At 36.7% G+C, this 14358-nt stretch overlaps 1 protein-coding gene across 2 annotated transcripts in view; it reads right to left on the reverse strand.

Annotated features, from left to right (window-relative positions):
• EDEM3 (ER degradation enhancing alpha-mannosidase like protein 3) overlaps positions 1-13725 on the reverse strand; it is a 79682-nt gene extending 65957 nt beyond the window's left edge. For both annotated transcript variants that reach the window (XM_068541396.1, XM_068541395.1), the window contains exons 1-2: positions 13344-13725; positions 9003-9048 (exon numbers count right to left, since the gene is read on the reverse strand). In XM_068541396.1, coding sequence (XP_068397497.1) covers positions 9003-9048; positions 13344-13504 — 207 coding nt within the window. In that variant the 5' untranslated portion in view covers positions 13505-13725. The remainder of the gene's footprint in view (positions 1-9002; positions 9049-13343) is intronic.
• Positions 13726-14358: the final 633 nt, after the last annotated feature.

Here is a 14358-nt window from a genome sequence, read left to right on the forward strand (position 1 = left end):
TATAATTAGAATCCACATGCAGCTACTAAATTCTGAATTCAGTATTTTATAATATTAATATTATATATATATATTTTAGTATAAATTCCTAATTACTTTCACATGTGTCTTTTAGATGTCAAGTTCCTAACTACTTTTTCAGTTAATTCCAATAGAATCGTGATTTACCAGAATGCACAATATTTTTATTGCTTTATAGTTTTATATCTAACACATATAAACAACACTTAGAAGTAACTCAAGATAAGCAATATTTTTTAAAACCTGCTGATATATTTTGCAAGGTACTTTGTATGAGATCATTCAAATGTTAGCTTGATTGTAAAGAGCTCCTTACTTTTTAAACCGCTGCTTATAAAGCTTAATACTACTATTTTTAGGGTTTTGCAAAACACACACACACATACACAAACACCTTTGTCTGAAATAAACTCAAACCCTAAGCTCATCCAGGTAAGAAAAATATTAATAGCAACTGCAAATCAGAATAATCCAATAAGAGAGTTTTGAACCAGGTGTAAAAATACTTTATGTCCCCGTTTCAACATTAAGGATAGAAACAAAACCACAGCCTTTTCTTTGGGTTAACCACAAAGCAAACTACAGTTGGTTTGCATAAATTCAGAGCAATGCATACATGGCACATAAACAGCTGTATTACACTTCAAACATCCTGGCTATTTGAGGTTACAGTAATGCTTTCTCTTCACAATGTATTGCCAAGACAAAGGATAAGAAATTCATACTGCTATGACTCAGAGCCAGAAAAAAAAAAACGTTTAAAAATTAACACTCAAAATAAAACTCAGGTGATAAACGAGTTCTATAATCAATTAAGTAGAACAGGTGCCTAGCTAAAAATAAGAGCAAAAACATAAAATAAAACAAAACATAGTAGACTCTCCACATCAGATTCTAAATTTACTGGCACTTTGATATAACTCTGCTTCAAAACACTCAAATCGAAGTGGCATCCAAAACTGACTTTTTAGTGAAACCAATTCCAAAAACTAGGCAAAGGGAAGAGACTTTATTCTGCTAATAAGACAAAAGTATTATTTATAATAGTGAGTTACTGAAGATATCAAATCTATTTAATTTCCCATTAAGTTACATACATTTCAAATGTTTTATTCCAGATCCTTATTGTTAAACACCTCCCTCCTTGAGGCAGGTAAGGTATTCCTTCCTAAAATAAAAACTAAATGATACTTAATAAATCATCTATCATATATTGAGAGCATATGCTAATTACTGATTGAACTTGCATAATTTCTCAGTTCTCTTTTCACCCCAAGTCAAATTTTCCTTTTTCCTTTTGTTCACTATTTATACTCACTTATTAAACCATTTTTCAGGTGTTTAGGATTCCATTTATCTAAACTATTAAATTATTAATACTTCTACATTGAACATATGATCCTTTGAGGTAACATATTTTCTGGAATGTTTCTCAGTGCTGAGGAGAAATAAGTAACAAACTGCAGTTGTCTCATAAGATTTTAAATTAATCACAACAGAGTAGAATGGTAGCATGCTTTAGAAGTTTCTACTCAAAATACGATGAGAGGGGCTTCCCTGGTGGCGCAGTGGTTGAGAATCTGCCTGCCAATGCAGGGGACACGGGTTCGAGCCCTGGTCTGGGAAGATTCCACGTGCCGCGGAGCAACTAGGCCCGTGAGCCACGATTACTGAGCCTGCGCGTCTGCAGCCTGTGCTCCGCAACAAGAGAGGCCGCGATAGTGAGAGGCCCGCGCACCGCGATGAAGAGTGGCCCCCGCTTGCCGCAACTAGAGAAAGCCCTCGCACAGAAACGAAGACCCAACACAGCCATAAATAAAATAAATAAATACATACATACATAAATGTGAAATACTTTAAAAAAAAAAATACGATGAGAACAAAAGTTTCCAAATTCTTCAATATATGTTAATCAATTTGGTTTTGATCAATGATAAAATAAATTGAACTTATGAAATAATATTATATGAAATAAATGATAATAAATAATGTTATAATGAAATAAAGTCCTGCTGCCAACAGATTGTTTTAGGAAGATTGTTATCAATAATGCAGAAAAAGCATTTGACAAAATTCAATAAATACCCTGTGAAGATGAAAATTCTCAGCAAACTAGAAATAGAAAGGAACTTAATTAATACAGAGCATCTATGAAAAACCTACAGCCAATATCATACTTAACAGTGAAAGGCTAACTGCTTTCCCCATAAGATTAGGAATGATACAAGGAGCTCACCACTTCTTTTCAACATAATACTGTAAGTCCTAGCCACTGCTATAAGAAGAAATAAAAGGCACATAGTTTGGAGGAAGGAAGAAGGAAAAGTCTTTGTTTGCAGATGACATGATTGACCATGTGGGAAATCCTAAGGAATCTACCAAAAAAGCTACTAGAAATAATAAGTGAATTTAGCAAGGATCTAAGGTTATCAGAAAAAAGTTGTATTTCTGTATAACATCAATGGACAATTGGAAACTAAAATCTGAAAAACTACAATTTACAATAGCATAAAAAATATGAAATAATTATGAATAAATTTAACAAAAGATGTGCAAGACCTGTACACTGGAAAGTACAAACCATTGCTAACATTAAGAACTAAATAAATGGACAGAGACATCATGTCATGGATTGAAAGACTTGATACTGTTAAGAAGTCAATCTCTCCAAATTGATCTATAGATTTCAACATAATCCCAATCAACAGCTCAATAGGCTTTTTTTTTTGTAGAAATTGACATGATTCTAAAATTTACATGGAAATGCAAAGAACCTAAAATATTCAAAACAATTTTGAAAAAGAACAAAGCTGAAAGACTTACATTGCCTGATTTCAGGACTCAATATCACTTAATTCAAGACAGGGTGATACTGATGTACAAATAGATATTTACCAGTGGAAAAAAATACAGAGTCTACAAACAGACCCATGCATATACAGTTAACTGATTTTACAAAGGTGCCAAAGTAATTCAGTGGGGCAAGGATACTTTTTTCAACAAATAGTGCTGGAGTAACTGGATATCCACATAGAAAAAAAATATATATAAACAAACCTTTACCTCACACCATATATACAAACATTAACTCAAAATGGGTAATAGATCTCATTGAAAAAGCTAAAATTATAAAACAGCTAGAAGAAAACAAGAAAATCTTTGTGACCCTGGGCTAGGCAAATATTTTTTTAAGTAGGCTATAAAAGAGATGAATCATAAAAGAAAAAGGATAAATGGGACTTGGTCACAATTTAAAACATTTGCACTTCAAAGGACATTAAGAAAATTAAAAGGCAAAGTACAGATGGGGAGAAAATACCTGCAAAACATATATGTGATAAAGGACTGATATCCAGAAAATATATATCTCTTATGACTCAGTTATAACAGGACAAATGACCTGATTTTAAAATGGCAAGAGATCTGAACAGATGTTTCACCAAAAAAAGATATACTAAGCACATGGAAAGATTTTCAACATCATTAGTCATCAGAAAAAAGTCAAATTAAAATCACAACAGAATACCACTACACACCCACTAGAATGGCTAAAATTAAAAAGACTGAAAATACATAGTGTTGGAGAAGGTGTGGAGCAACTAAAATTCTTATAATTGCTCGTGTGGAATGCAAAATGTTACCGTCACTTTAGAAAAGTTTGGCGGTTTCTTATAAAAAGTTAAACTTAACCTTCCCATATGACCTAGCAATCCCATTCCTAAGTATGAAAATGTATGTCCACATAAAAATTTGCATTCACAGGTTCACAGCAGTCTTTTAGTAACAGCCAAAGACCAGAAACAAGCTAAATATTTACCAACTGGTGAATGAATAAATAAACTGTGTTCTATCAAATCAAAGACTACTACTGAGCAATAAATAGGAACTACAGTATCTCCAACAACATGGACAAATCTCAAAAAACATCACGCTACAGGGAAGAATGTGAACCAAAACACTACATACATATTTTAAGATGCCATTGATATGAAATCCTAGAAAAGGGAAAACTAGTGACAAAGAGCAGATCACAATGGTTGCTAGAGGTCAGAGGTGGAGAAAAGGAACTGACTGCATAGGAACATGAGGAAGCTTTTTGGGGTGACGGAAATGTTCTAGATGATAAATGTGGTGGTAGTTAAACAACTGTATACAACTGTCTGACTCGGAACCATGCACTTGAAATTGGAAATCTTTTTCTCTGTAAATTCTACCTAAATAAATAGAAAGACCTGGTTCTATTAAAATCCTACATGGAGTATCAGAGTGTGATTAAGAAAAAAAAAAAAACTATGAGAGGATACTAGAGAATTTCTTAAGTCACTCTGGCAGATTTTTAGGATGTTCTATAAGTAGAGGCCAAGGAACAATGGTTAATAAAAGGTAGTCCTACAATCGTCCACGCAAAAAAATGTACATATACATTTCTACCTTCCCTCCTCCCAACTATTAATATCACTTCTAAACTACTTTATTTACAGAATTACTCTTTTTGATGAAGAAACTATCAAAAAGAAACATTAGGTACACAGTTTCAAAAAGGAAATATGAAAAAGTTCTAGAGATGGATGGTGATATTTACACAACAATGTGAATGTAATTAATGCCATAGGACTGTACACTTAAAAAGGGTTAAAATGGTAAATTTTACGTTATGTATATTTTACCACAATAAAAAATGTTTTTGAAAAATTAGAAAAAAAATAATTCTAAGAAAACTTACATAAATCTAGAAATCCACAAGAAAGTTACATTTTAAAAGAGTTCCTTTTATATAAATGGAAAAGACTGATCTCTTTCTCTGAACTGCACTCACAAAATCAAGCTTAAAAGTGGTTACTGGTATGGTGCTACTAGTTAAAGGAAACTGTGCTTACCAACGATTTTAGAGTTTATTTATAATGTTTAGGGCTCTACCAAAGTAGTTTCTGCTTCTAACAGTGAATAATTGAGTCATCTACAGTAGACAGGAAAAGCATTAGAAGACGAAGATCAGATCAGAGAGCTCAGATCCAAAATGGTTATTTGGTGGCCTAAATACATGTATTTTGTCATCTAAATTAATCTGCAAACAGACCTCAGCACAAATACTAAAAACATGCTAATAGAAGCCCTAAAGTAGCTGTGGCCTAAGGTTAAATAAGGTCACGCAAGAACTGCCAAAACAAACATCTAATTTCATGCTATTTGGGGAAAAGAGAAAGCCATCTGTGCAATTCATTGTGGATAAACTGCAGGATGACTGGGGCTAGAGATCTATCAAGTACAGTCGTTACGATTGTTGGTATTTATGCTATTGATTGATTAAAGTCAGAAAATTTTTGGATGTAACACCAAGAGATGGTAGAGATGTAGTAATCTACCTAAGGCTGGCAGGGCACTGTTATTGAAAAACAGCATTAATAGGACATTGGGAATCATTTTAAAAAAAAAAAAAAACAAAAAAACAAAAACAAAAGCTCAAAGGCCGCATGCCTAGAACAAGGAAAGAATGAGTGTGTTTGAAGAAAGTTCTATGCACAATCTAGGGAATGAGTTCTGAGTTAAAGGCCTCGATAAATTTTAGGAGGGCAATTTCAATCTCAGGTAGAGAATGAATTACTAGGAGCAGTCATGGTAGCAGCAGCAGTTGGTAGCAGTAAACTCTTACATAGTGCTTCCTATTTGGCGGACACAAGTTCTAAGCGCTTTAGTTGTATTAACTTGTTTAATCCTTACAACAACATTGTGAGGCAGGTGAACCACTTTAGAGAGATGAAGAAATAGGTTCAGGGAGATCTGGTAACTTTCCCATTGTAACTCAGCTGGTAGGTGGCAGAGCCACCTCAGGGTGTCCTGCTCCATTTCCAGGGTTCTTGCTCTTAATCAGATTATTTTGCTTGTCTTTGGAAAATAACTGTGTTTTCCCGGGAACCAAGAAAGTTAAAAGGAATTGCTGTAATTGTATACTAGACTGGAGAGAAATATTTTTAAAAACTAGTAAGAAATGAAAAGTTTTCAACATTTATTAAATGCCCACCATGTGCCAGGCATTTTACATTTTAGCATAGTAGGCAACTGACTACACCAAAGTAAACAGAGTTATAGATCCCCAAATTTACCATTAACTCGTATTTTTAATAAAATTTACTAAATGATTTCTTTGATTTGAAAAGGCAAAGATATATCACAATAATCAAATGCAAAAAAAAAAAAAAAATTTGATTACACCTTCACAGGAATTCAATTCAGTTCTTTCAAAACCAAAAAACCAAAACATAAAACATTTACGTACCAGGCATGATGCTAGCTAGGCACGGGACATATAGAAGATGAATTTATTAAAAATTAAAGAAAATGGTCTCCTGTTCTCAAAAATCCTAGAATCTACAATAATCCTTTGTACTTATCCCCATTTTACACAGGAAGACACTGCTCAGGGGGATTAAATGATCTCTTTAGGGGCCAAGCTAAATAGCTGAGATAGGATTTGAACTCAAACCCGTCTCACTCTAAAACCTATATACACTTTTACTCTATAGCAAGCTAATAGTGTTTCTGAGTATAGGAACTAGAAAAAATTTTCAACTGACTTCATATAACAAGTACAGGGCACCTGGTCTCTGTTTACTATTTTAGAACTGTTTCATGTTAGTTGAGAACCTGAAAAGGGGAAGTGTGAATTCTAGACTAAATCTTGGGTTACAAACCTCACATAAATTGAGCATAGCACAAGTACACTGCAAGAGTCACTCATGTTGTAAAATAGTTGAATATTTTAAAATGCATATTGCAGTAGACTGCAGATGGGTGTGACTCCACTGGAAAAATGGAGGGGGGTGTTAATTCCAGGAGTTTCCAGTCTTTGGAATTGAAATCCTTCTCTTTTAGATCTTGTAGGCAGGTGGGTATAGAAAGTCACCCAGTTAGGGTCCAATAAATAGGAATTGGACCAGGAAGTCCTCTGAGGGCTGCCCTTGGTACCTGCTCTGTCAGAAACCCATTTCTATAGTAGGAAAAAATGTACTGATATAACTTTCAGCTGTTTACCTAATAAGGAACAAGATGTTAAAGATACCGTGCTTTAGAAAGAGACGACCCTGTTCAGAGTGAGATGTATTGAATTAATCCAGCTGTATACCGCTGTATTCAACTTTGGAACGAAAAGTATGCATTTATGACATGGCTTAGGTTTGAGGGTGTATCCTGGACCCACTTGGCCGCCTCAAAACTACTAGCTTAGATTTGTTAAATTATGATTTGCCCAAACTGAATTAACCAGGGATAAATGATTTTGAAAGAAATGTTACGGGAATGGCTGAGCCTTGAGAAATGAATTCAAAACTGTGTTTTCAACATGGTTAAAAATACCCGAAACTTCATCACCATCATGTCCTAAAAACATTTAAGAACTCAGTATGTACTCTTAAAAACTGTACAGTATAAAAGGGAATAAGAATTATCAAATATAAGGCATGTTTAAAAAATACAAAAATGCATAAAAGCATATGTACTTACATGTTCATAAAGATAATATTAATATATAAAGATTTTTGGGTAATAGAAAAATGGACTCAGAATCAGTTGAAAAATTCTTAAAGCAGAATCAATTAAAGTTAGTTCTCTGCCAAACTTTTCCCAACTACATTTTATAGGCCTTAATCATAAAAGAAGATCTGCTGACATAACAAGGCATAAGAAGTAATTCTCAGAATAATTTGATTAAACTCTTCAAAATTACACAAATTTACATGTAAAATTATGTTTTGAACTCTAAAATTTGCTGGCTAGTTATCTTTTAAAAATTATTATCACTATGTTTTTGCAGTTTAAGATCATTTTATTGAGCGGCAAGAGGTGGCCAGGGCAGGGGAGCAGCTACAGATGTCCTTCCCCACCTCCTACCCCTGTACTATGGGGGGATTAAATTTTTAATTGTGGTTCAAAACACGTAACAGAAAATTTACCATTTTTAAGTGTAAGTTTAGCAGCGTTAAGTATATTCACCATTGCGCAACAGGTCTCCAGAACTTTTTCATCTTGTAAAACTGAACTTGCTACTTCATCTCAAGTGAGCACTAAGACATTTTAAAACAATATGGATCAGCATATCTAGAAAGCAAAATATATTCAAATCAAGGCATACTATGAGGATATAATTTGGACAGAAACTAGGTGACAGTTTGACTCTCTTAAGCGATTGTTTTCTTCAGAGTGAATAAAGTAATTTTGTAAATAGGTTTTTTTTAAAGTAAGAGAATCATTTTCCTTAAGGCCAGAGATAACATCTTATTCATGTTTACATCCATCCACCTTAACTATATATTTAATAAACACTGTTGGGCTTCCCTGGTGGTGCAGTGGTTGAGAATCCGCCTGCCAATGCAGGGGACATGGGTTCGAGCCCTGGTCTGGGAAGATCCCACATGCCGCGGAGCAACTGGGCCCATGAGCCACAATTACTGAGCCTGCGCGTCTGGAGCCTGTGCTCTGCAACAAGAGAGGCCGCGATAGTGAGAGGTCCGCGCACCGCGATGAAGAGTGGCCCCCACTTGCCGCAACTAGAGAAAGCCCTCGCACAGAAACGAAGACCCAACACAGTCAAAAATAAATAAATAAACCAAAAAAGTCAGTTAAAAAAAAAAAAACCATACAACTCTTTACTATCATGCTCATTTCACATAAGAAAGGATGTTAAAAAAATAAATAAATAAATAAACACTGTTGATAGCATCAAAGGAAACTATTTATATACAAAGTTTCATAATCTAATTCAATTTCTTCTTACCTAGTCAATAAATTGGTTCTCTAAGAACCACTATCAGGAATGCTCTGTTAGCCTATGTTTGTACTATTTTTTAAAAACTTCCTTTAAAAAAATTAAGAACAATTTTTTAAAGGAAATAAAATTTATTAATTCAGGTTTTAAAATTCCCAGTTGACTGTGCTCACATAATAATCAGCTCTCATAAATGGTATATAAAGATAAGCTTTCTACTTACCATGTAGTTACCATAAGCATGATCAAACATTTCCAGTACTTGATTCCTAATTTTAAAAGAGCAGAAATAGGAAAAAGTTAAGTATATTCTATTTACTGTCTTTCAAAAAGTTAATGCTCCTTCATAAACATATACCAATAAAAAACAAAAGAAAAATTTAGTTAGGAAGCAACATAAACAGGGTCAGGAAATACACCCATGTTAGTAGACAAGCTTTCATGAATCACGCAGAGATGGGCCAAACTTTTCCTATTCTAGCAATTTATGTAAAAGTCATCTTATAATCTTTCCTAAGAAAACTGCTGAATGATACATGCCATGCAGAGAGAAGAAAATCTGATGATGAAAAACAATTACCTCTTAACAAAATTATTTAACATAAATGTCTTGAAAGGGGAAAATACTGAAGAGACCCAAAAGAAATAATTGTTACCATTTATTGCTTATACTATACATTCTACCAAAAGAAAGGGGTTGGTGTGTGTATTGCTATGAAATAACGATACTCTATGAAGCCTCTGCCTTTCCCCTTAAACTGAATAAGATCACTAATGCTTAGTTTAACACATTTCTGTTAATATGTTTGTCACACTTCCAAAAGATACATTTTATGATTTTATGATGTACCTTTGGCTCCTTTAAAAAACTGTCAAAAGTCGAATAAACAATATTCACCCCTGATATGAGAAAACTAATCCTCAAAAAGAGATCTGTGTATTCTGGCTAACTCTGTTTCTCAAAATCCCCAAAATGACTGTATAAAATGGAAATTTCTGATCCCCACACCAGATTTACTAAGTCAAAATCTGCAAGGTTGGGACCAAGGAATCAGTCTTTCAATTAAACACTCTCAAATTGGAGGAGTGAGGGTTATAGGAAAAACTACAAAAAATGTTATGGCTAGGCAAGGCCAAGTCTCTCAATAATTAGCAAAAGAAAAACATTTTAATAATCTTTTATTAATTCTTACTATTATTCCCAAAGTTCCAATCACTAATGGCAAGAATTGAAGAGAATATTAAAGAAAATGGCTGGATATATTTTTAAAAATTGTAATCATGGATGATGAAATACTGGTAATAATATAGCCAGCAGACAGAAAAGGACTAATTTCCAGATCCTGGCTATAATAACCAGCAGAATCAAGTACACTCAAACTTGTGAACTGAACAAGCTAAGTTCTGACAACTCTTTATAAATAATAATCATTTAAAAACACCTAATCATTAACAAGGTGATAAGTCACTTTGCTAAAACACTAGTTCTTTATATGTTTACATGTATGATAGAATATGGATCAAGTTATCTCAGAAAATTACTGAGTATCTCAAAAAATCCTTCTAGACTTTTTTTTATTATATTGCAGGTGATAAAGAGCTCTCAAATTAGCTAATAAACGAACAAAAAAAAAGGAGCTAAATTTTCCCTTCAAGCACTGATATCAATAAATGGAATATGGAAATTCTTTTTTTCCTTCCCCTGAAATAGAATTAATACAAAATTATTGTCAAGAAGTAAATTTCTGTAACTGGTAATAGTAGTGCCTAGACACGTGTATTACAGGTAACATAAGCTTTAACTTGTTAACCCAACTTTGCAAGCGTTCAAGCTTCAAGACTACAAATAAATCACGACTGCAAACAAGAAGGACACATTATTTTCCAATCCTTACATTTATGCAGCACATGATCATCAAATTTCACAACATATACTTCAAAGTGGAGGTATTTAATATCCAATTGAGCTCTCTCACTTTCTTAATTACACATATAAGTCCTAACACTCATTTAAATACAGAATGGTAGAATAATTACTATATCATACAGAGATTTTTTTTCTATAAGGTTTTATATCTATTCAACAACTGGATAAAAATGTATTGGAAATTAGATCTATAAATCAGCTTTTTCTAAAGTTACATTGCTTACCAACATGCTACAGAAATTGAACTGTTTTATAGTTCATTTTTTAAGTAAAAACATTAACAACTTTTGTAACATTTAAAACACAAAAACAAAAAGTGAATTCCAGGAAGTATAAGACTACATATAACCAGGTAAATAACTCCATAAACTATAAACTGCAAGCAACCAAGCAACTGCTTACTACTCATGATAATTTCAGCCTTTATCATCAGTTTAGTTTGTGGGGGGGGTAGGGAAAGGGATAGGCATTTTCTGTTTTTTATCATAAATCATTATTTGGATTTTCAAAAAAAAAATTGTACAGGTAAACCTAATAAATCATAGTTCCGTTTCCTGAAAATTACCGGATGAGAAAGCAGTCAAGCAATGTGTACTTGTGGTTTGTAGACTCTTATTCTACTCTTACCCTAGAGTAAGGCAATCTAAATTAACAAGCCTAAATAACTGTAACTTCACTTTCATAAATGATCTCAAAATTTGAGCTGAAATCTCAAGCCAATCTGGTTGGAGCTCTACAGTTAAAAATTTATTTTGGTCAAAAATGAGTTATCCAATGACTTTTCTTCAAATAAAAATTTTTAACAAAAAAAGGAGAAAGGGGAGTCGTGGTCAAATAAAAATACTTGCTGTCCTTAACAGACTTGAAGCTTCTCTCTCCAAGTCTTATAGAAGTGTAGCAGAGTGGAGTGATCATGGGCTCTGAAGTCATACAGACCCAGGTTTGAATACTGGCTCCACCATTTACTTAGCTCTGTAACTTTGAACAAGTCAACCTTGAGTCTCAATTTCCTCATCTGCAAAATGGGGATCGCATCCACCTCATTAAGAAATAGAGAGGATTACAGAGATAGTATATGTAAACTGCCTGGCACAGAATAGGGTATTCAGTAAAGCAGCTATCAGAGATACATTAAATTCACAAAGAGAAAATTTAAGACACTTATTAGAGTTTACTGGTAATTTTGTTTTCATACTGACACTTTAAATTTTCCAACAAGTGTCTTTTATTGCTATTTTATTTAAAAACTAATACAAGACTCTTGCAACAGTTTAAACAATATGGAAGTCTGTATATATCGATAAAATAAAACCTGATGGTTTTACCTCACCTCCATTGTAACTCCAGGAGGTAGTCATCTTTCCATGTTTTTCTGAGCTTAAACAATTTCATCTCCGTTTTTTTGTTTTTTTTTTTAAACATGGGATGGTACTACAGATAGTATTCTACAGCTTACATCTTTTTGGCCTTGGGAGTATATTCTGGGTAGCCTTCCGATGACCTAACTCCTCCTTAATATATGAATATTATTCCATAATATGGACGTTCCAAGGAACAGCTCTGTTCTTTCAAAATGCACATCCTTGTACACCTATCTCTACTTTAATAGTGCTTTTATTTCTGTAGGATAGATTCCCTGAGATGGGATTAATGAATCAAAGAATACATACAATTTAAATTTTAGGAGACTGTCAATAAATTACAGCAATTTACACTCCCACCAAGTTTCTTCTCACACCTCAACTATCCAGTCAGTACTCCATCCATGTATTGTGTTTTGTATTTACCAGCCTGACGGCAAAAAACCCAGCTATTTCATTGTTTTAGTCTGCATCTCTCACATTTATGAGGTTGAGTAACTTCATGTTTATTGACCATTTGCATTTCCTCTTGTGTGAATTAACTCTTCATGCCCTTTGCCCATTTTCTACTGGTTCTTGGCTTTTTCCTTATTCATTTGTGGGACCTGGTGTGTATTAGGAACACTTACTCTAAATTAAATGCTGTACATATAACTGATGATTTTATGACTTTCAAAACTGATAAAACTACTTTGAGTAAAGTGAATAGGTATATTTAATTGGGGCTTTTGAATACCACCATCAAATACTGTTCTACTATGAAAATGCAGTGCAAGAAAGCACTGCAAGGAAATGGTAAAATGTGTAAAGTTCAAGTTCCAATGAACGCCCCCTATTCCGTAACAGGTGTAAACATGATTTCCTTAACTGCTGTGAGATCAGCAACATTTCCCACCTGGGAGCTCACTTGTGCAAGAAATCTAACCACGTCTCTGATTAGAGGCAACCTCATAACTCTCGCGCGCAGGGAAACGGGCTGTAGCCCCCTTCACGGGCCAGTGACATGGCAGCCGCGTTGACACACCGCGGCTGGCCTTAAGGAGCCTGCACGTGTTACAGACAGCCCGGGCGACACCCCGACAGTCCCGCGAGGTCGCATCGCGGGCGGCGACCCCCACTTTCCCGGACCCTGTCCACCCCGCCAGGGTTCTCTCGAGGCAACAGCCGTCCCAATCGCGACAGGAGAGGCCACTGGGCGCCCGGGTCGCAATGACAGGCACCTCGCCCGTGGTCAGCCTCACGAGGAAACCCACCCCAGGCTTCCAAGCACCCTTACCCAAGCTTCTGTTTCTCCTCCCTACTCATAGGCGAGGCCCCCGCCGTCCACACGGACGTGGCCGACACCAGGCAGAGCGCGGCCGTCGCCGCCACCAGGCTCCATGGCGCTCGCTGGGGGACCGAGGACCCAAAGCCCCGGCCGCCGCCGGCTTCGCTCATGGCCCCGCGGTTCCGCGCACGCGCAGCTGCTACGCCTGGCCGGTGGGACACATTGCCGGACGCCGGTGGCAAAGGGGCTGCGAGCCGTGCCGAGGCCGGGATGCGGAGGAACGCGAGCGGCCGCCGTCGCCGAGCTGCTTCCCGAAGCCACCGAGCCGGTCCCTAGCGCCAGCGCTGCCACCGCCCTCCGCTCTCAGCAGCCCGGAGCGCCTCCCCCAGCTTTCCGGTGTCGTAGTCTAGGAAACCACCTCCCCCAACGCTACTTCCGGGTAGGGCCCAAGACGCTGAACCTCAGGACCAATGGGGGCCGGATCGGAGAGGGGCTGGCCCGGGGGACAGGAGAGGGCATTGGCCGGGAGAAGTGAGACGTGGACAAAAGGCGGGACCGGGGAGGGACCTTTCGCCTCGGCCATCCTCCGACCCGTGAACTTGAGGCCTGAAAACTACCACTCCCAGCGTGCACTGCTTCCTCCGCGGCTCTCTCGCAATCCGACTCCACCGGGCTGAATTTCCACGCTGGGTGGGCGCGCTACACCCTGTGACGTGTGGTCCTCCGAGAGGCACGGGCGGTTCCTGCGATCCTTCCTCCCCCGGCTCCCTGCAGCCAGCCGCCCCACTGCGTGGGCTGCCGAGTCCCGGAGAACCCGTCAGCTCTTTATCCCTCTTCCTGCGTTTGCGTTTCGCTGAGGGCTGGCAGGATGAGGCTCAGACAGCCTCAGGTCAGTGCTGCACGCCTTAGGGAAAAGTAGTCCTATTGGAGTAGTCTTCTACCTTCAGGGAGATTTCAGTACTGTAACAGCAAAAATGAATTGAGCCTTTGACGGCAATGTGCTGAGAGTTTTACTTGCATTCTC

This window comes from Eschrichtius robustus, chromosome 3 (genome assembly GCF_028021215.1).
Source record: "Eschrichtius robustus isolate mEscRob2 chromosome 3, mEscRob2.pri, whole genome shotgun sequence".
Classification (NCBI taxonomy): Eukaryota; Metazoa; Chordata; class Mammalia; order Artiodactyla; family Eschrichtiidae; genus Eschrichtius; species Eschrichtius robustus.